This window comes from Euleptes europaea, chromosome 1 (assembly GCF_029931775.1).
Source record: "Euleptes europaea isolate rEulEur1 chromosome 1, rEulEur1.hap1, whole genome shotgun sequence".
Taxonomy (NCBI): Eukaryota; Metazoa; Chordata; class Lepidosauria; order Squamata; family Sphaerodactylidae; genus Euleptes; species Euleptes europaea.
Genome location: NC_079312.1, coordinates 155,524,575 through 155,551,923, shown reverse-complemented (window position 1 = coordinate 155,551,923; position 27,349 = coordinate 155,524,575). Strand labels below are relative to the sequence as shown.

The following is a 27,349-nucleotide window of genomic DNA, read 5'->3' as shown; positions in this document are numbered from 1 at the left end:
GGGATCTGGCAACCTGCGGTGCTGGCACTTGACTACTCCGCTGGCCGCGCGCCCGCCTCAAACACTACGGGACGGTCGCTGCGCGCTCCGTCGTTACAGACTTGGCCGCTCCTGCGAGCGCCGTGCAGCTAGCAGCTAGGGAGCAGATGCAGGGGCAGCCTACGGTGAACCAGAGGGAAGCCATGTTCCTTTATAGGCTCTATTCCAGCCGCAGCCATGTCATGAGAAGCAGAATGTCATGAAGTCAGTGTCAAGCACCCCCCCCTTGCAACATCCACCGCTTAATGGGTCGTCAGCAGCAATCCAGATATCAAGATGAGTCATTCCTCCACCTCAGCAGCCGCAACCCCAGGACGTTTGCACAGATCGCACCCATTGTTCCTGTATGTTAATCTCATCAGCAGAGAAGTTCTAGCTCATCATGGTTGCAAAAGTCATTGGAATTAGAATAGATTTCCAAATTCTCCCTACTCCACCCCAGCAGCCACAGCTTAATCCTTTTGTCACCTTTTGTCACCTGGGAAACTAGGAGGGGTGAAAACCTGCTCCCCGCCCCCAGGAAAACAGTATAACTGGGGGACCCCAAGCCCATTCTAGTCACCTTAGGTCTTTCCTGGCACCTTTGCCGTTACTCTGTTGGTTTGGTTTTGCGCAGCCTAGCCACGCTCCCTCCCGCCTTGCTGGTCAAGTCTACGGGAACCCCTGCCCCCATCTTGGCTTTAACTTTCAATCTGTCTTAATCTACGTGAATTTGGACAACACCTCATCTGGATACGGTAAATATATATAATCAACGATCTCCTGCCACATTGGCAAACGTCTCTGTACTCCTCTCTTTTATATCCTAGCTTCTCTGTATGTTTGTGTTGCACCATTTGAATGCTTGAATACATAAACACTATTTAATTCGGAATTCCTTGTCTCTGTCTTTATTCAACGTCTCATTAAAACGGATTCTGGTATAGTTGAGTGCGAACCCGCTATAAAAATACATAGTTACCGATTGCTCAGCTAATTTCCCCATATAAAGGAGCAATTCGGGTAACAGTCCCCACTTGTTTTATTCTACTGGCTTCATTGTACACATTATTATAGAACTGAGCCTGGGTATAAAACCCACACAAGCCTAATGCAGATAAGAATGTTTCCTTTTGAAAAACTGAACAATTAAAAAAAAACATGCCTACAATAAGGATAAATATAAACAGTGAACATAGAGATGTGAGATTTGTTTTTGTTTTTTTCCCAATTCTACATGCCAGGCTGTGGAAGGGGGCATTTCTGGGCAGATTTTAACATTTTAGCACTGACAAAACTCAACTGTAAAAAATTTAACTGACTCCTGCTTCCTGGCCCACAGTATCTATTGGCTGGTCAAGCCTTGCTCTTAGTGGTTCCTTTGTTGCCTGGGTGATTTTTTCTTCTTCTTTCTCATTCAGACTGGGTATTGCTATCACCACAAGATATCCTGAGCGCATTCATGTCCTCTCCTGCCTTTTGATAGGTACTACATGAATGTGTTGAAAATATTGTGATTCTTTCATGCAAATGCCTCCATACCATTTATCCCTCCCCCCAGTAGATAAAAGGCCAGGAAAAGAAAAATTGGCCTTACAGTACATTCCTAAGGAGAGTTACTCCAGTCTAAGCCCATTCATTTCAATGGGCTTAGACTGGAGTAACTCTCCTTAGGAATGCACTCTTGTTTGTGTGTGTTTGTGTGTGGTGTTTGGTGTGGTGATTTTCAGGGCAGAATTGGCAAGAGTAGAGAAAGTAAAGCGTCTTCTCCAGCCCACCAATTATTCTCTATAAATCTCTTTGGTTACTTCATGTCACCTGAGAAAACACATATTTGTCAACCTGATACCTTTGCTGAGATAACATGTCATTCCACCTTAGGACTCTGGCACTTAACTTTTTGTCTACATCATGAAAATATGCTCAGTTATTCCACACTGGAAATATTACATCATTCTGCATTGTTGAATAAATGTCAGTGTTTGATACCCATCTTGTGTTCCTACCCAATTTTGTTCCTTGGACCAGATGCCCTTATCACCATCCTCTAGTTACACAACTGAAAAGAGGATGCAGAGATCTTTCACATCCCCACTTGCCACTTCTTCATAACTCAAGAATCTGTTTCCAGGATGTTAAATTTTACTTCAGAGATCAGACTCCCTGATTGTACAATAATCACACACACATTAACACACACAAAGCTGCCTTATCATACTCTTTGTCCATCAAAGTCAGTATTGTTTACTCAGGCAGCGGCTCTCCAGGGTCTCAAGTAGGGGTCTATTCACATCACCAACTAGCCTGGTCCCTTTAACTGGAGATGCCAGGGATTGAACCTGGGACCTTCTGAATGCCAGGCAGATGCTCTACCACTGAGCTACAGCCCCTCCCCAATTCCACATATGTATGTGTGTGTACAGGTATGTAATATGAAGCTGCCAACTTATGGCAACCCCATCAAGGGGCTTTCAAGGCAAGTGATTAAGCACAAGGTGGTTTGCCATTGCCTTCCTCTGCAGTCTTCCTTGGAGGTCTCCTTTCGGAGAACTGACCCTGCTTAGCTTCTGAGATCTCATGAGATCAGGCTATACCATGCTACCTTCTCTCCCAATCTCACATATACCCCCCTGGAAAAGTTTGTGTACCACTATAATACGAGAGAACCATTCAGAGGACCAAAGATGAATGTTTGGCTAAAGTCCATCCTGGGTTGTTGCTTATGAAAACAGTAGTTAATGAGTCAAGAGTAATATCTGCCACTCCACTCTGAAAATGCACTATAAACTATAATATTTATATGGACTCTAATTATACAAAAACTCTCGTTTTCATGCAACTCCTCTTTGCCTTTCCAAAGGGCACTTTCACATTGTATGTGTTGCCATGGTTACAAGAAGGGAGCGTGGCAGACCCTTGATAGTCATAATTGCTGGGTATTTCCACACAAAGACTCAAGGTTTCTTCATCCAGAATCTACAAAGGTCTTTTTGACCTCATAGCATGAATGCAAATTTGGTTCAAGTTGGGATTGTGATGGATGAAACAGAAACAGGAGACAATTGAAACTGAATGATGGATTGATTCCTCCTCTCTGCTGCTGCAAGAAAAACCTAGTTGCTTTGCCATGAAGCCATAATTTCTACAAGGGATCGTATTTTCTGGAATTTTTAATTAAAAAAAAATCATATTTCAACAGCTCATATAGAACAGGAGCTTTAAAAAGCTTTTAAAAGTCTCTCAAGTCACTATTCTGATTCTCATACTATCAAAGGCACAGTCTGTTTCTGAGAATAAGGAGTGCAGAGCTAAGATTTAAATTCATTCCAAGCCTGGGGTGGTGGCATTCAAAAATGTAGCAATTTTGTTTTTTACTCTGGCTAGGGTGCTTATTTCTCATTACCAAGTTGGAACTTTCTCCATTCATAACACCTTCTTCTTGGCAGCGGACAAAAAGTTGTAGCACACAGTAGTGAGACTGTAGGCTGGCATGAGCTATAGTGGGGAAAGGCAACTTTTTTGTCCCGAGTGCCAAATGAAACACAGCATCTACCTGTGAAGATGTTTGTGTGCCAGCAAACAAAAGGGAAGAAATGAGTGTCCCGCCAGACACAAAGATGGCTCCACCTGAAGGAGGAGCACAGTGGCAGCAACTTGTGCTCATTAGAGAAGCAGCCAGCAACCTCCTCAACCAGCCTGCATGATACCACACCAAGTGCTCAGTTACTGGAGGCAAGGCCTGAATGAGCTCTGGTTGATGACATCACAATTCTAGGTCCCCCAAAAATGTCCCAGAGCTATGCTGTGGCCTGATCTGATTCAACTACAACTCTGCTTTTTTTTGATGGAGCAAAAGTGCTGCCTTGCCAAGCAAAACAGTCTGCTAGATCAAACTAGGATTTGGGAAACCCGGGTTCGAATCCCCACTGTGCCGTGGAAGCTTGTTGGGTGATCTTAGGCCAGTCACACATCCTCAGCCTAAACTACCTCACCCTCACAGGGTTGTTGTGAGGATAAAATCCGCTTTGGATCCCCATTTGGGGAGAAAAGCAGGGTATACATGAAGTAAGTAAATAAATAAGTATTTGGCACACATGTTGGGGGTTGCTTACTCTTGAAGTATTGTGCACCTATCTGTCCAGTTTTGCAAGAACATCCCTGGCTACCGAATAATTTCCTAGCACAATCCAAAGTGTGGATTCTTACCTTTACATATGTAAGATGTTTGTTACTTAAAAGGCAGCCAGCTTTTTTTAATGAACCCACACAACAAGTAAGATCAATTCAATTCAATTTAAGACCTTTATTGGCATACAATACAATAAGTCAGGCATGGGGAACCTCAGGCCCGGGGGCCATATGCGGCCCCAAGGACATTTTTTGTGGCCCTCGAGAGCTCCGTAGCCCTGCCGCAGAGGCGGGACACAGGGCGGCCCTCCCTGAGGGTGCTCCTGGGGCCGCGGCTTACAGGGGCGCTGTGGCGCCCTTTGGACCTCCTCTCACCGACTGTTGGCTGTTGGTCGATGAGAGGAGAGGGGAGGGGGAGGGATGCTTCCCCCAAGGCTGCTTCCTACAGCCGCAGCGTGCAGGAACGCCGCTGCACATTGTAAGCCCCTCTTGCAGCCTGTCGGCTGTTGAGCAGCAGGGGAGGGGAAGAGGCCGGCGGCAGAGCATGCGTGCAGGAGCCGATTGGGTTTGGGGGAGGCTTTTGTGGACTCGGGGGGAGGGTATGGAGACTGGGGCCTGGTCGCATGGGGCTCCGTGCGCTGCCATGTGTGTGTGTGTGTGTGGGAAAGGCGGGGAGGCTGGGGCCCGGTCGCGCAGGGCCGGCGTGCGCGGGTGTGTATATGTGTGGGGGGAAGGCTTTTCTCTCTCTTCTTCCACTTTTTCTGTCACTCTTTCTCCTTTCTCTCCCTCTCTTTCTCCCTCTTTTTCTGTCTCTTTCTTTGTCTCCCTCCGTCCTTTTCTTTCTTTCTCTCCGTCCTTTTCTTTCTCCCCCTCTCTCCATTTCTTTCTCCCTCCCTCCCTCTTCCTCTTTCTCCGTTTTCGTTCCTCCCTTCCTGCCTTGCCAATCGACTGTGGGCTGCGCCCCCCTGGCTCCTCGTTTGCTCGGGCCCACCGCTGGCTGCCCTCCCGCCTGGAAGGGGGGGAGTGGGAGCACCCTGGAGGCCTTCTCTGTGTGGCCTCCCCTGGGGTTGCCAACCTCCAGGTGGTGGCTGGAGATCTGGCAACCCTAGCCTCTCACCCCACACACACACCGGGAGAGCTACACCTGGTATGGCCCCTGAATGATGTCATAAATGTGCAAATGGCCCTTGGCAGGAAAAAGGTTCCCCACCCCTGCAATAAGTGAACAAGTAAGATCTTTAACCAAGCTTTGCTTTGTGCGCCCCTACTATCATGGCCCAGGCTAGCCTGATCTCATCAGATCTTAGAAGCTAAGCAGGGTCAGCCCTGGTTAGTATTTGGATGGGAGACCACCAAGGAATACCAGGGTTGCTGTGCAGAGGAAGGCACTGGCAAACCACCTCTGTTAGTCTCTTGCCATGAAAACCCCAAAAGGGGTCACCATAAGTCAGCTGCAACTTGAAGGCACCACACACACACACACACACACACACACACACACACTAAAGTGGATGGAGACCAGAAAAAGGATGTTTTTTATTGTGGTGCCTCAGCTTGCAATTACCTTCACCAAACTTACTGAGTCTTAGGTGCGAGGTAAAAACAGTGTTATTTCTCCAGGCTTTTTGCCACTTCCATTGTTTTCTGATTTTTCTGATTTCTTTTTCTTGTGCTCCTGTTCCATTTTCACTGCAGCTATGATCAGTTTCACTGATCTTATGATATATTTTGCTAATTTTAATTGTTTCATAGTGCTGGACTTTTTATGAGGCTTAGTGTGGTTCTGCTAGACACCTCTTTTCCTAGTGTCAGATTTTCTGAGGAGGGATCTAGTTACACAATGTTAACAAAGTCTCTGATGTCCAGTGCTATAGCTGACCTTCTTTGTTAGGTGTGTGTGCTGGAGGTCTACTTTTCTGGATGGAGTTTCAAAGCAAAAAAATGGACACTAACGATTCTATCATAACCAATGGAAATACTGTAATCCTATCCCCAAATATCTGTATAATCTCAGTTACCTGTTTCTCAGTGCCATCATAAGAACATTTTCCTGGAAGCAAGTCTCACTGAATATATTTGAGTAGGAATTTTGTAGCCCAACTAGATGTCACAGTGTCCTCAAGCTCACCATGGGAACACCCCCACCATTTTAGGAATTAAATTCCTACTGTTTACAAAAGCTGTAGAAGCCCATTACTGTTCGGAACCATAACGTGGGGAGAGGAGGGGGTCCTGTTCCCCCCAAATAGGGTTTCCAGGTCCCTCCTGGCAACCGGGAGGAGATCTGGGGGTGGGTACAGGAGTTGTCGATCAGTGCTACAAGATGATGTCACTTCCAGTGTGATGCAGAAGCACCAGCATCTCACCAGTGTGTGTGTGCTCTGGCACTTGCTTCATAGAGTTTTGAGGAGAGTGATAGAGCATCCCTGCCGGTGTGATGCTGACGCTTCCGCATTGCACTGGACGTTATGTCATCATGCACGCCCCAATTGCCCCCCCTTTGGTCAGCCTGTTTCTACCCGCCAATCAGGTGAGTGTTGGAAGGCAGTGGCAGGAATCGGTGGGCAGTTGCCCGCCATTAGTAGGCAACTGGAAACCTTACCGTTTTCAAGAGCCTAAACCCCCAGCATTTGAGCTGTTGAAAATGATGTGTGTGCATGTGTGTGTGGGGGAAACAGGTGCCCTTCCTGTCCACATGCCATGGTCCTGGAATGGGCTCCCATGGCCTTAGTAAACAAAGGGAGTTTTATCCCCAAAATGGTGAAGGTGTCCCCATGGTGAACTCAGGGATGCTGTGACGTCTAGTTGGGGTCTCACTAGACCTACTTAGGATTGACATAAGAAGAGCCCTGCTGTCTCAGACCAGTGGTTCATCTAGTCTAGCATCCTGTCTCATGCAGTGGCCAACCAGTTACTTTGGAGGGCATAGGGCAGAGAGGTTGAGGCCTTCCACTCATGTTGTTTCCTGGCACTAAGCACCCTGACATCCTCAGAAGCATAAGAGCAAATGAAGGTAATGGCATGGTAAAAGGAGTGCCCTTACAAGAGGAGATCTAGGACTGGACAAAACAGGGTGGGAAATGTAGGTAAAATGTGGGGCAGTATCACAAAGGATAGGAAAAGCCACTGTTGTAAAAAAAAAAAAACAGAAATGTTTTTATTCTAAAAATAAGATCTCATTCTTTAAACAGAAGCTATAATGCCATCAATTAAGCAGGCTTTTTTTTTAAAAAAAACCTCTTGGTTGGGTGAAAAAACAACTCTGTGTGTATGTGTGTGCAGGAGGGGTACACCCACAGGCCTCACTCAGCTATAACCCAGGCATTTGGTTGGAGAGAAGGAGAAAGAGCCTTGGTTCAATTAACGTGAAGGCTTCTTCTGCTTGTAGGTAAGAAGGGCGTCTTCATTCTGGGTTATTTTCTTTTATTTGCTAGGGAAGGCAGGATTCAACAAAATTGTAGGCCTTCCGGTTCCCCGGGGGAAATGACCCCCTCCTATCGGAATGCCTCAGTAGTTGAAAAGCTTAGATAGTATTCATAGAAAAACTCTTATAATTTAACTGTGGCAAAACATTTTTCCCCTCAATAGACAAAGTAACAGAGGCCAAACAACTGTTAACGAAACAAATTACTTGAAATTAACGTGAACAAATTCACTCAAGACACCCTCCCTGGTTTTTTTTTTTTTTTTAATGTGCTTTTGGCAGGAACTAGGGAGGTGAAGATGCTCTTCTTACCTACGAGCAGAAGAAGCCTTCACGGTAAGTGAACCAAGGCTCTTTCTCGCTCTAGGTAAGAAGGGCGTCTTCATTCTGGGACTTAACAGAGCTGTCAAAGAATTAGGGTGGGGAGTTAGTCCTCCTGCACTGCCTGAAGCACTCCCAGGCCAAATGCGGAGGTATCTCTGGAGAATGTGTCCACCCTGTAGTGTCTAGTAAAGGTCGACAAGGAAGACCAAGTAGCGGCCTTGCATATCTGTTCCAGTGACACCCTATGTTTAAAGGCCATAGTGGTGGCTGCACTCCTAACTGAGTGCGCCATGATGCTGGACGGGACTCTCACGCCGGAGTTTTTATAGGCGAAGGAAATACATGCCTTTATGGCACTCTAATAGCTGCCTGGGACATAGCTCCGCCCTTGGTAGGAGCCGTCAAGGAAATAAAGAGGCACTCTGATTTTCTAATATGTTGAGTTCTTCTGATGTAAATGTGTAGGGCTCTTTTAACATCCAACGAGTGCCACTCCCTCTCCCTCTGGTTGGAGGGGTTTGGGAAAAAGGTAGGGAGAACTATCTCTTGCTTGAGGTGAAAATGTGTGTGAACCTTTGGGATGAAAGATGGATTGGTATGAAGGGCCACCCTGTTTTTGTGAAACACGCAAAGTTCCGGTCTTACAGAAAGAGCTCCAAGCTGCAGTAAGGAACAAGGCCTTCATGCGGACCCACTTGAGGTCGACCGTTCTGAGGGGCTCGAACGGTGACTTTGTCAAGGCTTGTAGTACGGTGCACAAATTCCAGGAGGGGAACCTATGAATCACCGCCGGAGATGAAAGTTGAACCCCTCTAAGAAAGGCACTGATGTGAGGGTGTTTTGTCAAAGGATACTTGGCCACTCGAGGTACCAGGGTGGCTATAGCGGCCAATTGATGCCTCATGGTGGAGGCTTTAAGCCCGAGCTTCCTTCCCTCTTGAAGAAAGGCTAGAATGCCTGCCACCCCGGGTTTCAGAGGATCTTTTGCGTTACGGTGGCACCACGTAGCGAATACCTTCCAGGTAGCTCCGTATATACATTGTGTGGCTGGTCTCCTAGAAGCCAAGATGGTGTTGACAATGCCGGAATTATATCCTTGATCTAAGAGGTCCCGCCTCTCAAGTGCCACACAGTCAGTTGATACCACCCGGGGTCCGGGTGGCAAATCAGTCCTTGGATTAAGAGGTCTTGTCTGGATGGAAGCCGCCAGGGAGGCTGGATGGACATCTGTTGTAAAGCCGGATACTATGGCCACCTTGGCCAGTCCGGAGCTACCATCAGGACCGTGGCTCGGAGAGTCCGAATGCATCTGATCACCCTGGGGATGAGAGATAGAGGTGGAAATGCGTACAGCAGGCCGGTCGGCCACAGGGACAAGAGGGCATCTGTTCCCTCCGCCCCTGTTTGGTGATACCTGGACTAGAACATCTCTAGTTGTGAGTTGACTGGAGTTGCAAACAAGTCCACCTGCGGAACCCCGAATCTGATGGTGATCTGATGGAAGACTTCCGGATGCAGGGACTACTTGGCTTCGTCAAGGTGTTGTCTGCTGAGCCAGTTGGCCTGAACATTGTGAACCTCCCGGATGTGCTCGGCTGATATCGAGGCTAAGTGGGACTCGGCCTACTCTAGGATCCTGGAAGCCTGTTTGTGCAGAGAGGAAGACCTGGAGCCCCCCTGCTTGTTTATATGCACCTTCGTGGCTATGTTGTCCATTCTGATGAGAAGGTGTGTCCCAGCTAGCTGAGGTCCAAAGTGCAGGAGGGCTTTCCAAATCGCTGTGATCTCTAGGAAGTTGATGCTTTTCTTGAGATGTTTGGCATCCGTGAACAACTGGACGGGTGCTTCGTGAATGTACTGTAGCCCCCGAGATAGATTCTCAGGAACCGTCCACCAGGTCAGACTTGCTCGGACAGAGTCCGAGAGGCTGAGGAGTCTGTATCTTTTCTTGCAATGTCCTTCTGGAATGGACGGAGGAACCATTGTAACGGTCTCACCTGAAAGCGAGCCCATGGTACCGACGGGATGCATGAGATCATGTGCCCCTGGAGCTTGGCCATTGCCATGAGCCGAAATGTTGGAGCAGATGCTGCTTGTTTGGCGAGCGAGGAAATGGATTCCACCTTCACTGTCGTGAGGATGAAAGAACTGGACGTGGTGTCGATGACTACGCCTAGATGAGTCAGTCTCTGTGAAGGTATCAGTTGACTTTTGCTCCAATTGATCAGGAATCCGTGATTCTGTAAAATCGTGAGCACGATGATGGTGTGAACCCAACTCAGCTCCTGCGTGGGAGAACATATGAGGATGTCGTCCAGGTACGGGTGTACCTGGACTCCCAGTTTGCGGGCCTCTACCATGAGGGTCACTAGAATCTTCGTGAAGACCCTCGGCGCAGATGTTAAGCCGAATGGTAGAGCCCAAAACTGATAATGCTTGTCCTGGCAGGAGAAGCGCAGGAACTTCCTGTGATTCTGGTGGATGGGGACATGGAGATACGCCTCGGTGAGGTCCACCGAGGTCAGGAAGGCTCGAGGAGTTAAAGACTCTGAGATGGATTTTAGGGTTTCCATCCTGAACCTTTTGTAGATGACGAACTTTTTCCACCCACTTGAGGTTCAGGATGGCTCTCCAGTCCCCGTTTTTCTTTGGAACCGTGAAAAACACGGAATACACCCCCGAGTATCGCTCTGAGTACTCAACGGGCTCTATGGCCTGTATGTCTAATAGGTGACTTATGGCTTCTTGTGTGCGAAGCAATTTTTCTTTGCCTAGTGGTTTTGTCTTGGATATGAATCTTGAAGGTGGGGTCTTGCGAAACTCTATCAGGTATCCTTGAGCGATGATGGAGGATACCCAGTGATCCACCTGGGATGACTGCCATGCCGCCACAAAGCGGGTGAGACGGCCCCCCATCGGACCGATGGAGGCATCATTGCTTGGACTGTTGAGGTCCATACCCAGTTCTGTCAGAGGGCTGGGTGGAACGTGGGGACCTTGAATAACGGCCTCCCCTTCGAAAGGAGCCCTTGAAAGAGTTCCAAAAACCCCTTCGCTGTTCACCTCGAAATCTCTGGAGGGTGTGGGAGGAGCGAAAGGGACGCGAGTAGGTTTTTTGATCTCGCCTATAGCTCTTGGGAAGCGCCTTCTTCTTGTCCCTAGTCTCAACTAAGATAGGATCAAGCTGATCACCAAAGAGCCTCTTCCCTTGGTATGGAAACCCCATTAGGTCGGACTTAGAATGATGGTCCACCTGCCAAGGCCTGAGCCAAAGGGCTCTCCTTGAAGCTAGTTGAGTGGCGATGGCTCTGGCTGAAAATGAAAGGGTATCTAAAGAAGAGTCGGCCAGAAAGGTGACCGCCCTTAGGATCCTGGACGCTCCCTCCTGGGCTTTCTTATTTCCTTCGGGAATGAGTTGACGTAGTTTGAGTGTCCAGACTATCGCTGCCCTGGACACTAATGCCGATGTGACCGAGGCGCTGATGGCTAGGGCAGAGGCTTCATGCGCCCGCTTGAGTGAGATCTCTGCCTTCCTATCAAGAGGATCTCTGATAGACCCCATGCCATCCTTGTCCACTACGTCATTGGAATGTAAGCCACAGACAGGAGCTTCTACCACCGGGGGTTTAAGCAATTGAGCCGAGGCAGGCGCTAAATCAGAATTTTTTAGCTATAGCTGGTGCCTGTCTACTTGCTAATGGTTTTTCCCATTCTGCAGTAATCAGTGAGGTGAAGTAGTCTGCAACTGGAATCACACGAGAGGGGTTGTTATGCCTGTGAAAAAATTCTTTTGATCCTTTAAGTTTGTCAGAGGCTTGGGGGTCCTGTGTCTCAGACAGGTCCAAAGCCTCTAGAGTCTTAACTAATAGGGAGGGGAAATCCTCCTGAGGAAAGAGCCTGAGCTGTTTTTCCTCTGGTTTTGGAGGGTCCTCCTCTGGGGGGGAGTCCTCCTCCTCCTCCCCGTTCTCATCCTCTGAAGAGTCTGGGGAAGACTGGGGCTGCATAACTACCTTCCCTCTGGATTGGCCAGAGGATTGGCCGACGATAGCCTTCTCACTCCCAGGCCCCTTGTGTCTGTGGAGGGTACTGGGTCCCTCTAGAGGGTCCTGGTAATCCTCTGCGCCTCTAATGGAGGGAGTAGGGGTCACTTGAGCCGCCTGCAAGCCATCCACAAAGACACTTCTAATGAGCTCAGTGAGCTCCGCTCTTAAGGCAGCCAGCCCCCCACCATTTGAAGCCCCCGCGAACGCTGGTACGTTACCGGTAGCAGCCCCCTGTTGCGCAGCCATCGATCTATGGGAAGCCTCATTGCCGCTAGTAAAGACGTGGCTAGCAGCTGCGGCAGTCATAGGGGGCCCGCAGAGCACTCGGTAGTCTCTGAGGCATTTGGCGTATGGGTAGCAGCCGCGCCTGGCGCCTGGCTAGCAGTCGCGCCTAGTTTCACGCGCTCCGCTACGGACATAGCGGCGAGTGCAGTAGGCTGCCGGCTAGCAGCTGCACCTGAGTCCTTTTTCTTCTTCTTTTTTGTTTCCTCTTCTGGGTCCGGTTTCCTCTTTCGCTTGGGGTTGGTCCCTTTAGAAGGGTTAGAGGAATCCCCGCGGCTCGGGGTCGCCGCGACAAGGAGACCCGGGTTTAAATCTATGGGTGAAATAAATTTGTCCTGGCTAGACGCCACCATTTTCTTTAGGCGGGAAAGGACGACTCCAACCCTCCGGGCCCCACACACAAAACGCGACAAGGGGACGAAACGGACACAGACTAAACGAGACAAGGTAAGAAAAGGGGAACACAAAGGGGAAAAATCTTTTCTGGGAAAAATGAATACTTTCCCACTCTAGAGTATTAAAAGAGATCGTGAAAAAATGGCGGAGCACCGCCACAAACCTGCTTCCCTGACAAAGGCAGGAAACAAAACGGAGGCATTCCGATAGGAGGGGGTCATTTCCCCCGGGGAACCGGAAGGCCTACAATTTTGTTGAATCCTGCCTTCCCTAGCAAATAAAAGAAAATAACCCAGAATGAAGACGCCTAGAGCGAGAAGAAGAAGAAGGTTAGTTTTTATATGCTGACTTTCTCTGCCACTTAAGGAAAAATCAGCGTGGTGTAGTGGTTAAAAGCAGTGGTTTAGAGCGGTGGAGTCTGATCTGGAGAACCAGGTTTGATTCCCCACTCCTCCACATGAGTGGCCGAGGCTAATCTGGTGAACTGGATTTGTTTCCCCACTCCTACACACGAAGCCAGCTGGGTGACCTTGGGCAAGTCACGCTCTCTCAGCCTCACCTACCTCACAGGGTGTCTGTTGTGGGGAGGGGAAGGGAAGGTGATTGTAAGCTGGTTTGATTCTGCCTTAAGTGGTAGAGAAAATCGGCATATAAAAACCAACTTTTCTTCTTCTTCTTAGCAGCTTACAATCACCTCCCCTCCCCCTCCCCACAACAGACACCCATCCTGTGAGGTAGGTGAGGCTGAGAGAGCTCTAACAGAGCTGTGACTAGCCCAAGGTCACCCAGCTGGTTTCATGTGGAGGAGCGGGAAAACCCACCTGGTTCACCAGATTAGTGTCTGCTGCTCATGTGGAAGAATGGGGAATCAAACCCGGTCCTCCAGATTAAAGTCCACTGCTCCTAACCACTGCCCTTAACCACTACACCAGCTTTTCTGCTTAATCTTTCCTATTGTGTCTTCACAGCAGCTCTCCATCCAGCATGGCTTTTATTGACAAAGGTCACCAGCATAACAAATGCCGTGGTCCAAAGGTGACCCTCTTCCCTCTTTTGCCAGCAGAAAAACTGATAAAATCCAACCTGTTGTCTTCTTTTTCACCCATATCTATAGGGTTGCCAGGTCCTTCTTCGCCACCGGTGGGAGGTTTTTAGGGCAGAGCCTGAGGCAGGCCATAGAGTCCAATTGCCAAAGCGACCATTTTCTCCAGGCAAACTGATCTCTATCGGCTGGAGATCAGTCGTACTAGCAGGAGATCTCCAGCTGGTACCTGGAGGTTGGCAACCCTACATATCTAGCAGTGAAAAAAACTAGGAGCTTCAAGCCCCAAAGTCCACGGTTATTTCTGGAAGTCTGTACCAGCAAATATACCTTTGAAAGACAGTTATTGGGGCTGGGTGGGGGGTTACATGTTGAATGATTTTCAAGTGAAACAATTTAAACGAGTGCATATGACAAGGAGAGAGAAGAGTGCTGTGGTGAACGCTCATTTCCAAATGTTTGCCGAGTTACCCATTAGAGAGACAAGCACGAGATAGTCTGCTAAAGTGATTCCAGATGGGCCAATATTAATATCTTGCTTTCCCTGATGAATGGGAAGGTATGACCCAGATAGAAAGCTGCTAAAATTACAGGCGCCGCAAAGGCTTTGCCCAGTGCCTTACTGCACGGATACTTTATCCTTACCTCGGCAACTGTAACTCTGATGAGACGCTCTGACCTGCTGCAGTAAGCGTTCCAGAGCTTCAATCTGTCCCTTGTGCCTGGGCTCTCTGCCATCATAGTCTTTCCAGTCTGTTGAACAAAAGAAATAAACAGAATGTAGCAGAGGAAAGAGAGACACACTGAGGTTTTTTGGGTTTTTTACTCCTGATGTTTCTTGGCCGTCGAGAGAATTGGCCAATGTGTCTGTTTTTAAGTTTGTCCTTGAGATGAATACTGTGAAGAGCCATTTCCCTTGCAAGTTGCTACTGCTGTTACTATACCACTCCTTTATACTTTTATTCAAGTATCACTAACTATAAGGATTACGGTGTATAATATCCTGCTCTTATTTATCTTTGTAACAACAGTTGGTGTAGCATAAAGAACGCAAAAGCATGGAAGACCTCAATTGAGATCTCAGCTCAATTATGAATCTACTAGGCTGCATTTGGTACTCAAACAGATAAGATGAAGATTTCTTTTTCCACATAATGCAACCTGCAGGCTCACAGCCTCGACTTGCCTTAGGCCCATGCAGGGACAGGAGGAGGGTTAACCTCTTCAATCTCCACTCAGTTTCATTATTTGAAATCGGGATTCCTGCTTTGTCATTAGCATTTTAAGAGAGATGTGTGCTTTAAAAACACCAATTTCCCCCCTTTTAAATGTTTCATGTCTGTAATTTGCATTTTATGTATAGAACAGGACATGTCTTCTTAGCCTGGAAAGTCTGAGCCCTTAAACGAGACATTGCTCTCTTCAATCCTTATCTGTAATATGCGGATAAATTTAAGGTGGAAACAGCACAGTCATTGGTGGCCTGCAGAGACTGTCTCCCAAGAGCTCCTTGCAGCAGCAACTTCCTTAAGAAGGTTAACAAAGGTGAACCATACTTTCAGGGGATCCTGGAATCCATCTTTGTGACCTGTGTGAAACTTTGGTGCCGACAGGCAGTAATGGGTCACTTTACATTTTCCCAGGCCCCAAGATGTGAAAGACTAAGGAACAATAGGGAGTAAGAATAAGTCTTCCTCGCATACTAAGTGAAGTGCTCCAACCCCTGAAACTGATAGGGAAAAGCCTTAATCCAATCAGCAACCAGGACCATTCAGAAAAAGGTCTGACATGTCCTTTGCATATCTGATATACCCTCAAGCCTCATCCAACATGCAGAGGAGTTTAAGACAACAATCTCCTGTCTGACCCACAGCCCATCCCGAGAAACTTCTCAGACATCTTCATACATTTTAAAATCTGTACTCCAGCAATCACCAGTCATTGATCAAGTCATCACAGGCATTCTGCAACATCCTGACATGACCTCATGCCCATCGTAACCCTTGTTCGGGCTATCAGAGGAACAATTAGAATCTTTGTCCCTGGCAAATCTTTTGTTCATCAGTTACCTCATGCAGCCTCAGGGCTCAGTTTTACTATAAATATTGGCTCTTTGCCATTTGTTGCATGTGTATGTGTTTTTCTGGATCCAACCACATACCCCTTACTTGTGTGTAAGGTCTTTTTATTTCCGAGAGATGCTGGTTTGTTTCTCTCTTCAGTGCTGCTTTTCATCCGGACGTCATAGACTGGTAAGTATTGCCTCAGCCCTAATATCCTTGTGTCCCATCCTTCCTCCCTGTTGTTTTCTTAGCTCTTGTGTGAATCGGGTGTGTGTTTTTGCTGTGTTTGAAACCACTTTTACATTAAAAATACATTTAATTTGAAAAAACGCTTCTTTATTAAAGAGTTTTCCAAAGAGGCTCATCTTTGTAAGTGCTGGCTAAAAATATTCTGGTTACCCAGCCTCTTGCAAAGCTTAAGTCTCCAATGCTAATGCCCCCAACCAAAGCAGAGACTATCTAATTCAGATAACAGGGGTTCCTAAGTCTAAGAGTATAAGCCAAGTGGAAAAGCAGTGTTGTGTAGTGGTTATGATGTAGGATTAGGACCAGAGTTCGAATTTCTACTTAGCAATGAAGTTCAGTGGCTGATCTTTGGCCAATTACTCCTCACCTGTTTCAAGGATAAAACAGAGGAGGGGAGAATCATTTATGCCACCTTCAGCTCCTTGGAGAAATGGTGGATTCCAGATGTGATCAAAAAAGGCACAGAAAATAGCAGAGCCCTACACTTCCCCCTAATACAGGGATAATAATAACAGGTTAATTCAGAGGATTGTTACAGAGATGGCACATATGAAAATCTTAGGAAAATCAATTATATAAAATGGAGGGGGAAAGCAATCTGACAGCCAAGATTCTATTTCACAAATGTTCTAGTGTACTGGATTTTTTTTTTTTTTTTTTGCCACAGAGTCCATTAACATATCTTAGTTGATTCCCTGATTCTGCTCAGTTCTGGAATAGCCATTCTTGATGACATTGGAGCCTGGAAGGGTTGTGAATAGAGAAAGCAAGCAAGCACAGCTTGAAAAAAAACAACGAAGTGTGTTTTGTCACCTGTAAATCCTAATTTGGTAGGGCATATCCACTCAGTTCTAACGGTTAAGGCATAACACGCAGCCTCATTCTCTCCATACATCTCAGAAAGACAATACATGTTTTTTTAAAAAGGCAGCCCACTATCCCCCCCACCTTCAACAATAAATTACCTCATGTCTTGATTTCATAACAATCCATGTTTGCCCAATCCCTGCTACCAGGGGCCAATTCTATGGAGGAGAGATGGGGAGTTGGGGACAGTTTGATTATGTCAGAAGATGAGGCAAGTTGATCTATATATTGCAGAGGGGGAACTTTGGGGGCTGCCTTTTTTTGCAGTGTGTCTCATAATGCTTATTTCTACACTACTCAATCGTGCCAGAGGAGATAAATTCACTCCGAAATTGCTTGTTTTTAGTGTACTGCTTATGATGTATATATTGTTAGCCATTGGAGGTTAGGAGAATGGACAAGATAACTAATTCATCTGACAGTGTTGCAAACTTAACGTGTTCTCTTCAGGACCACAAGAGTAAACCCTGAGTAGTCAAATATATTCTTTGTATAACCCATAGTATCTCAGGGATGCCAAGGTTGTTTTATTTTATTTGTCAGTCCCATATAATCTCACGACAGCTCATTGAGAGATGTTTGGCCAGTGATTGCCCAGTGTGCTTTCAAGTTGAACCAAGACTCCACCCCTAGTCTCCCACCCCAAATCCAACCTTCTAGCGGTTTTCAAACTATGGGACAGGACCCCAAAGTGTATTGTGATTCTCTCATTAGTGAGGCACAAGGCCAGGAGGAAAGAAGAGGAATAGGCTGAGTGGGAAATTTGGGTTTCCCTCTGCATAAGGTGCACAATAGCTATAAAATACAGCCCATCATACATGAATTCAGTATAAATTTGGTTAGTGTTAATTGATGTGAGGGTCCTGCATGTCAAAGGGTATATAAAGGATAGAGTTTCTTTGCAAGCATAAAAAGTTCAACACATTTAGAAATGAATCCTGAACAGTACAGCAAGTTCAGAAGTGGGTCCCTCTTCAAAAAGTTGGAGAATGACTACATTTATCTATATATCTAATAGTGTAGTGTGGCCCCCATCTGCAGATATCTAAATCTGCAGATAGGGGCCACATTGACACTAAACAGATTTTCCTGCAAATTTGGGGGACCTCCCAAAATCAGGGAGCTGCTCTGGGCCTGGCTGTGGCAATGGAGGACCCCAGGAGCCACTCTAGGCCTGGCCGTGGTGGCAGCAGACTCTGGGAGGCACTCTGGGCTCAGAGAGGCTCTCAGGCACCACCACCACTGCAGCCAGGCTCAAAGGTGAGATGATGCCTGGCTGGGCTAAGCGATAGGTGGGGGGAGATAAGATTCCTCTTTTCCTTCCAGGGAGCTCATGGTGGCATATGTAGTTCTCCCTCCATGGTGGCATACATGGTTCTCCCCATTTTATCATTACAATAACTGCGTGAGGTAGATTGGGTTGAGCGAGAAAGCAACCAACCAAAGATCACCCAGTGAACTCCATGGCACAATGGCAAGTTGATCACTGCTCTCCATGGTCCTAGTCTAAGACTGAACTTACTATAGCACAATGGGTCATATCCAACAAACCAGCATTGAAAGTCACTGGCACATGCACATTTTCTCTATGATTCCCTTCCACCAGCAGTCTCTTTTGACCCCTGAGAAGATGATGCTTGGAGTTAGGGGACTAGTGTGGACAAATGTCCATACAAGTCAGGTCAGGAGGCTACAGTGAGGAAAGGAAAGCCTCTTCCACAAGGAGAACTCTGCAATTCTGTCTCACCACCCTGCCTCATGTGACTTTATGTACATTGCAGGATTCCAAGTGCTAGAGGAAGGGAAACACTGGGATTTAAAAAATATATATTTTTTAAATATTGATATATTGCTTTTCTGTCATACACTCAAAGCACATTCCAAATATACAGATAATACCATAAAGATTAAAAACAACAATAATTTATTCAAGCCATCAGCACAGCAGTTCAGTTTCCAAAGTTCCTTTAAAATAATTCAGACTTACTTTCCCTCATGGTGCTTTTCTAGGCAGCCCATCCCAAAGAACTGGGGACGCCACTGAAAAAGCCCAAGTGTGAGCTGAAACCATCCTAACCACCCCCATTGTTAGGACAGTTAGCATCCTGTGTTGTAATGAGTGCAGTATTCTCAGGGGTTCATACTGGGAGAGGGGGTCAAACATGCTGAGGCTGTTTAGAGCTTTAAAGATTAAAACCAGCACTTTGAATTGAACTCAGAAACAAACCAGCAGCCAATGTATATGTTTCAAGGTCTCTGTAATATGGACTAATTTGCTAGTTTCCACCAGCAACCAGAGAGCTGCATTCTGTACTAGCTGAAGTCTCTAGGTCCTCTTCAAAGGCAGTTTCACGCAGAGTGCTTTGCAGTAATGAACCTTTGAGGTCACAGCAGCAAGGATCAGTGTAGACAGATTGGCCGTATCCACAGTGCAATTTTCTAGCAGGATGTAACTGAAGATGTAACTGAAGCTTCCTAGCCCATGAGCTTCTCTGTACGCAAGGCCACATCCAGCAATAGCCCAGACTCTTAACTGCATTCGCCACATCCACAACCATCTAGGGACAATAAATGTATGCCTCTCAGAACATTGGCTTTTCCACCTGCATCACATCCATCCAGTCTGGATTCAGTGTTAGATTATTCTCCCTTAACTCTTGACCACAGCCCCCAGGAAATGCTCCAGAACTAGTCTGGCTACGTCTGGGGCCTTAGTCAGAGATAGACATAGCTGGGTGTCATCTACATACCGTATATACTCGCGTATAAGCCGAGTTTTTCAGCCCCAAAAAAGGGCTGAAAAAGTCGGCCTCGGCTTATACGCGGGTCAATATGGTAGGGTAGGGGAGGAGGGAGGAGGGAGGGGGAGGAGGAGGAGGAGGGAGGGGGGAAACTTACCTCCGCCGCCATCGCCGCCAGGCCAGCGCGGCTTCCCCTGGGAGGGCCTTTGCAGGGCCGGGCGCGATCGCTGCTGGGCGCGCCCGGCTCCTCCAGGCCGGCACCGGCCTCGGAGGGCCTCCTGCAGGGCCGGGCGCGATCGCTGCCGGGCGCGCCCGGCTCCTCCTGGCCGGCACCGGCCTCGGAGGGCCTCCTGCAGCCGCTGCAGGGGCGCGCCGTTGCTCCCGCTAGGCGTGCGCGGCTCCCCCGGCCAGGACCGGCCTGGGAAGGCCTCCTGGGCTGCGGGGGGGGGGGCACAGCCTTCGCCAGGCCTGGAGCGGCCTAGGAGCGGCCTGCGGGGCCTCCCGGGCCACTGGGGGCCCCCTGCCGCCACCTCCTGCCTCTGGATAAGGTAAGCCTGCTGGGGGAGAGGGGTTATAAGCCGACCCTCGGCTTATACGCGGGTGCCTAATTTTTCCCCATTTTTGGGGAGAAATTAGGCACCTTGGCTTATACGCGGGTCGGCTTATACACGGGTATATACTCTACATGATAGCCAGCCCTCAAACTCTGGATAATTCTACAAAGTGCCTGTACATAGATGTTAAACAGCATTGGAGAGAAGACAGAACCCTGGGGTAATCCACATGTCTGCCAGGGGACTGATTCCACATCTCCCCTCACCACTCTCTGCATTCTATCAGAAAGGAAAGATCAAAAACATTTAAGGGCTACTCCTACAATGTCCACCTGGTATTCCATGCAATGCAGAAGGATTGCATGATGTACAGTATCCACCCCCACTGACTAATATTAAAAAAATTAGAAGCAAAGTATTGGCTCTATCTGCATATACATATCATCTACCAGAACCAGCAGTGCCAAAACCAGGCTTGAAGCCAGGTCAGAAACAATCAAGCCAGATGTGTCATTCAGGAAAAGAGTTGCTCTGCCAAACCCAAAAATTGATAGGATAGCTCACTGGATCATTTGCTGGCATAGAAGACTTGCCCAGCAGTGGTCTAATAATTGCTTCCTTTAAAGATTTTGGGAAGTAACCCTCTGTCAAAGAACTGTTAATGATTCAAGTCAGAGGTGCCCTCAGCTTCGCTGTACAACAATTTATTCCACCACAAATGGGCATGGATCTAACTTTACAGTTTCCATAATCCTGTAGGGAGACCAATCTAAAGCTATTGCTATAACCATGAGTAGATAATACGTCTGACACTTCTACTACCTAAGATCCATGTATATTGTACTGGTGGTTGGTTGGATCCAACCCACTAAGCTTGATTCTATGGCCATCAGCAAAGTTCTTATGGCAGAGTATGCTGCACTTTCTTATTAGCTACTAGCTATTTCTCCAGTTTTAACAAGACCCCAGAAAAGCCTCTCTTCGAGTCCTGACCACAAATTCTCCGGCAGCACAAAGAGAAATTTTTGATCAGATTTATGGCAATCATCATGACCTCTACAGTCTACAATAAAGTTAGTTCTTAGTTTTCACACTATTTTTAATTTAAAAGAATACAGGTAATAACCAATCACAGTTCTGTAAATAAAAAGCATGCTCTCAGTATGTTTGTGTATTGACAGATTCATCCAAAAGTCAGGCAGATTGGCTTTGCTTTGCTGGCACAGTGTATGTGAATATATTCAGAGCCACCAACAGGCTGACTGTTTTCAAATGGAGCATGCAGTGTTGGTTTACGCTGCAAGCTCATGCGCCAATATTCCATTGGAAGGATTTGACAGGAAAATAACAGAATGCTTTCTCCCATTGCACTTCTTGCTTCTAAGGGAACCAGGATGATAGCATAGCTGGTAGGACTTTTCACACATTGCCAATTTTGAGTTGGCAAAACATGATTTTTGTCTGGATGCAGCACCTAATATCTAGACGAAAAGCCTAATTATAAGACCAGGAAGCCTATTACAAAATTTAGATGTTCACAGTGAAAGACAGCTCTTCTGGTAGATTAAAAATGTTACCCCAAAATACGGAGAGTTCGTGTGAATTTAATACATCTTATGCTTTATTTAATGAAGTGAGAAGAAGCTGTCATGCTCAAGTTTCATCTGTTCCTTCCAGTAATGACTAGGAAAACAAATTATATTAATTTACAATAATGTCCAAATTAACTAACAACATAAACATCAACTGCAGATGACACAATAACAAGGTCTTTCAAAATTGGCTTTCCTTTATTTACTCCTTGGCAAAGAAAATAATATCCATCCGGTGTTATGACATAGAAATAATCTATCACAGGCTTTAGTGAATTTACTTTGTTATGCTTGTGGTTGTTTTTGTTATTTTTAATTTTTTGGTGGAATACTTTGCAGAGTTGGACCTAGACTTGCTTTAGCAGAAGGAGCACGTGCAAGTGGATCTCCCCCTTTCCATGCCAAACCCACATGTCCAAAGTCATGTTAATGGACATAAAAATGTTTGTCTTTACGATTACTATTACTACTAATACTGCTAGGATTGCCAGCTCCAGGATGGGAAATTCCTGAAGATTTTGGGGTGGAGCCTAGGGAGCACAGGCTTTGTGGAGAGCAAGGAACTCAGCAGGTATAATGCGATGGAGTCAGACTGCCCCGGCTGTGGGAGCACCAGCTTATACTGATGCAGAGGATCCTCCTGGCATACACTTGACCTGTAAAGTAAGGGAGTGTATCCTGGGCGGGTATTACGTGGATGTGTTCACTCTGCTAAAGGCTGATCTGGATGATGGGAAAAGCGGGCTCCACCCTAGGCAAAAAGGGGAGCAAGAGTGGTGTCGCTAAGTGCACCTTTTCCAATTGGAAGAAGGGCTGTGGGGTATTCATGGGGGTAGTCCAGGCAGCCTACCTGGAGTGGGGCTGGCACCTGACCAACCACACGTGCAATGTTTTGCAGGCTCGCAAACTTGCGGGTGATATTGTGGCCGTTGATTACAACAAGGTCTTTAGGAAGCGTGCGTCGCATAGTGAGCACACCAGGTGGGACCTCATTAATGACAAGCTGTGGCTCCTATGGGTTGGCTTCCGGATCAGGAATAAGTTCAACCCTGGCAGGCCCGCTAGGGATAAAGCTTTAAGGGGAATGGAAATCGCAAAGTATGCTGGAAGTATAATCAGAAGAAATGCCAGCGTGTTCGGTGCAAGTACGAGCACAGTTGCGATAACTGTTTTGGCCCCCACTCCAGGCTCTCCTGCCCATGAACCCATTCTGGCCAGCAGCACTTTCAGGGCAGCCGCCCCCTTCCCAGTAACAACAGGAATTAGGGTGGACCCAGCACTGCCCCTGCCTCTGACTCTGGAACATAACCCACCACCGACCAATGGTGGTCTTATGATATACCTGACCCCCATTCATCTGTAATCTCTTGGTGGTTGGCTGAATAAGTACCCCAACCGCTCAGCTGCCAAATTCCTCTGGGAAGGGCTTTCCATAGGTTTTAGGATACCTTTCATCAGCACTCACCTCCCTTTTGAATCTGCCAGTTTGAAATCTGCATGCAACTTGCCCGATGTAGTTGCTGCCTAAGTGGCCAAAGAATGCAATGCAGGAAAGCCAGGTGCTTTCATACTGCACCCCTACGTAACCTTAGAGTGTCACCCATTGTTGTTGTCCCAAAGAAGACTCCTGGGGAGTACAGGCTCCGTTCATCCTACCTAGGCCTCTTCTTGCAATGACACCATACTCCCTGAATTCTGCTCCATGTGCTATGCGTTGTTCGACCAAGTCGTAAACATGGTGAGGACTTGAGGGGAGGGTGCGTTGATGGCAAAGTGCGATATCAAGTCAGCCTTCCGGCTGCTGCCAGTTAACCCATCTGATCATTGCTTGTTTGGTTTCAAGCTTGACAACCTTTTGTACTTTGACAAGGCCATGCCTATGGGCTGCTCTGTTTCTTGTGCTGCTTTTGAAGCTTTTAGCACCTTTCTTGAGTGGACCTTTAAGGCTTGCACCTGTCAAGAAGTTGAGGTCTCTCAATTTCTTGGATTGCATGATTTTTTGGTTCAGGCCTGGGAGGCCTATGAATTTTGTGTTATTGGGATTTTAGACCAGCAAAATAAGTTTCCTTTTGAAAACTGCTTCTGTGGAGGGAGTAAGCCCCAGCTGGTGCTAGTTAACCTTTCCCCTTTTTGGAATGCAAGGCCGTGCATTGCCATGGTAATTAAATGGTCAGCCATCATGACAATGTCCAGGTGCAGGTAGTTCTGCAGGCTACCTCACCTGAACACATCTCTGAGTGAGTCAGCAATTCTGACCAAGCGATTAATTAACAGCTAAGTGCTTGCGTTTTCTCAATTGGCTCTATGAGCTCATGCCACTGAGAAAACGAATATAAGGACAAACCAACCCTTGAGAAAACTATGCACGCTTTGGGGTGCACAGCAGGAAGGCTGTGCTGGCTGCATCACAACCCATTTGATTTTGGCCCTTGAGGGGGAAACTTTGGTCAAGCTGACCTGCTTGGAGAAGTCTTTTGGACAATCTTTTGAAACTCTTGAATGCTGGAAGCATCTTTGGAACTTGGTAACTATAAACCTGATGCAAGAAACCTTTGCCAATCCTTTTGAACCAAAAAGGCTTTTGAATGTATTAGCTAGTTATGCTAAATAGTTTATTATTTTTTTTGCTTAACGCTTCATGATTTTTTCTTTCCTGTAAACCAGCTTGAATCTTATAAATAAATTGTTAGCCTTTAAATGGCTTGTGTCTGTGATTTTGGGATTCCAAGCCTAAATTCTAAGTGCCTTGTTTGAGTGTAAAAACCACCTACCAAAAACCTAAGACATTTTTAGGAATGTAATCTTTCCCTGGCAGGCATCTACCTTGCAGGGTAAGCGTTGCACTTAATTTTGGAGTGAGTTAGGAGAGGATTGCCCTTATCTTCTCCCTGGAGCTCAATCTTTTGAAAGGGCTGGTGGCAGCTACTCCTTGGACTTGGGGCGAAAGCCTGGAGTCAAGGTTTTGTCTTTTGGAAAACTTTTGACCAAACCAAAGCAGCTTCCAACTGGTGAAGACAGGTTGGGGAGCTCTTTGACAGCACCCGCTCACACTTATTGTGACTTACTGTTGGCAGGCCCTGCTGATAGTCCAGCTTGCGCAGCCCACCCCTCTGCCTTCCAGGCCTTGGCGGATGAGCTGAGTTGTGACCTAACTGAAACCTTGTGACCTAACTGAAATCCGTAAATCAAACCTTCAGTTAGGTCACAAGGTCTACCGGAAACCAACTCACACAGATCGCTACTTACACAAAAACTCCAACCACCACCCCCGACAGAAAAGAGGAATAATCAAAACATTAATGGACCGTGCAAGACGGATCTGTGAACCAAAGTTTCTCAAGGAAGAAACTAATCATCTAAATCACGCACTGCTAGCAAACGGCTACTCCAAGAATGAAATCAGAAGGGCCATTAAACCAAACAAAAATCAGAAAACTCAAGAAAAACAGTCTCCCATAGGAAAGGTATTCTTGCCATTTATTAAAGGAGTCACTGATAGGATGGAGAAACTTTTGAAAAAACATAACCTACAAACAGTGTTTAAACCCACCAAGAAAATACAACAAATGCTACGATCAGCAAAAGACAAAAGAGACCCCCTCACCTCTGCAGGAGTATATCGTATACCTTGCAGCTGTGGAGAAGTTTACATTGGGACCACAAAACGCAGCATTCAAACAAGGATAAAAGAACATGAAAGATACTGCAGACTTGGCCAACCTGAGAAATCAGCAGTGGCTGAACATGGACTGACACAAACAGGACACAGGGTCTTATTCCAAGACACTGAAAGACTGGACAATTCTACCAACTATTTTGTCAGATTGCACAGAGAAGCCATTGAAATTCATAAACATCAGCACAACTTTAACAGAAAAGAGGAGAGTTTAAGAATGAATAAGGCTTGGCTTCCTGCCCTGAAAAACCTCCAGACAAAGACAACATTCAACAATAGCCATACAGATTATCTTTGGATTACACACATTAACAGATCACTTCAGGATATAATGGTTCCATATTAACATACCATACCCTCATTAGCACATTATCTTGATACTTACAGGACAATACTTTTGCAGGACAATACTCAGCTCAAACCCAACCCCTTTCTGACTATATATTACTCTTCCTACACCCTTGACACTGAGAGACACTGTCTGTGAGAGATCCCCTCTCTCTGAGTTTACTTCTCCAAATCAAATGTTCAGACGTTGATAAAGAAACAAAGGATTTATTGAAGACATCAGGAGATGAGACAGGCACAGGTAGCAAGTTGCAAGTGAGGGGCTAATCGGGTTTACAGAATATATTGACTCCAGGGCACTGGGGCACTGGGGTTCACACTTATTGTTATGGGAAGTTACAAGCTTGGCATAATACAAAACATCAGACGAGTCCCAGGAAGTCTGGTGAAGCTATCACACTTCCAAGGCCGCATCGGCCTGAGGGAGTACTGACAGGAAGAACAGCGGGGGGGAAGATACATGGGCAATCAGGCCTGGCGCCTGAGACCAGAAGGTGTGAACTGCTTTTACGAGTTCACTGATAGCAGGTGATGGGAAGCAGAGACACATACACAGAGACCCTCACATTCTGCCCCCCTTAAGGCCCCCCTCCGGGGTCCTCGAGAGGGCGAGGCTTATCGGGATAAGCGAGGTGGAATTCTCGGACCAAGCGAGGGGCCGCCATGTGGGGTGCGGCCACCCACTCGTCGTGAGCGGACCCAAGGTTTTTCCAACGAACAAAGTAAAACAGTTTCCCCTTCTTCCATTTGGAATCTAAGACCTTGGATATTTCCAGATGGGTATCCCCTCCTACCACAGTAGGAATCTCATGGTCGGGAGGGGGGTGGAACTGGGGAGCTGCCACATACGGTTTGAGGAGACTAATATGAAAAACAGGGTGGACTCCCTTGAGAGTCTTTGGGAGCTTCAGTTCCACAGTAACCTCATTGATCACCCTGGTAATGGGGAAAGGTCCTACATAACGGTCGCTCAGTTTTTTGCAGGGACGGAGAGAGCGGAGGTTTTTGGTAGACAGATACACTTGCTCCCCCACCTTTAGCTCCCATCCCGGAGACCGGTGTTTGTCTGCTTGTTCCTTGTACTTGCTTTTCGCCTTCTCAAGATTTTTGAGCAGCCACGGCCAGGTAGATTTAACTGCCTGGATCCACTCCTGAAGATCAGGGGTGGTTTGGAGCTCTGGCGTGACGGGGGCGGAACCGAAAGGACCGAATTCCGTCCCGTATATTACTTGGAAGGGACTAAAGCCGGTAGAGGAATGAGGCGCATTGTTGTACGCATATTCGGCGAATGGCAGCAGGTCGACCCAGTCATCCTGGTGGAAATTTACATAGCAACGCAAATAACATTCTACCACCGCGTTTACTCGTTCCGTTTGACCATCCGTTTGGGGGTGATAGGCGGAAGACAAACCTTGTTCCTCCACCCCCATGAGCTTTAGAAATGCTCGCCAGAACTTGGCAACAAACTGGACCCCCCGGTCGGAGAGGACCTTCCTCGGTACCGAGTGTAGCCTGAGGACATGTGTAACAAATAGTTTAGCCAAACCCTGGGCTGAAGGAAGACCTGCACATGGAACAAAATGGACCTGTTTGGAAAAAAGGTCC

The 27,349-nt window shown here is 47.0% G+C and overlaps 1 protein-coding gene across 1 annotated transcript in view; it reads right to left on the bottom strand.

Annotated features, from left to right (window-relative positions):
* Positions 1 to 27,349, bottom strand: part of ANKFN1 (ankyrin repeat and fibronectin type III domain containing 1) — a 235,885-nt gene that overhangs the window by 101,510 nt on the left and 107,026 nt on the right. The window contains exon 8 of the mRNA XM_056863608.1: positions 14,303 to 14,410. Coding sequence (XP_056719586.1) covers positions 14,303 to 14,410 — 108 coding nt within the window. The remainder of the gene's footprint in view (positions 1 to 14,302; positions 14,411 to 27,349) is intronic.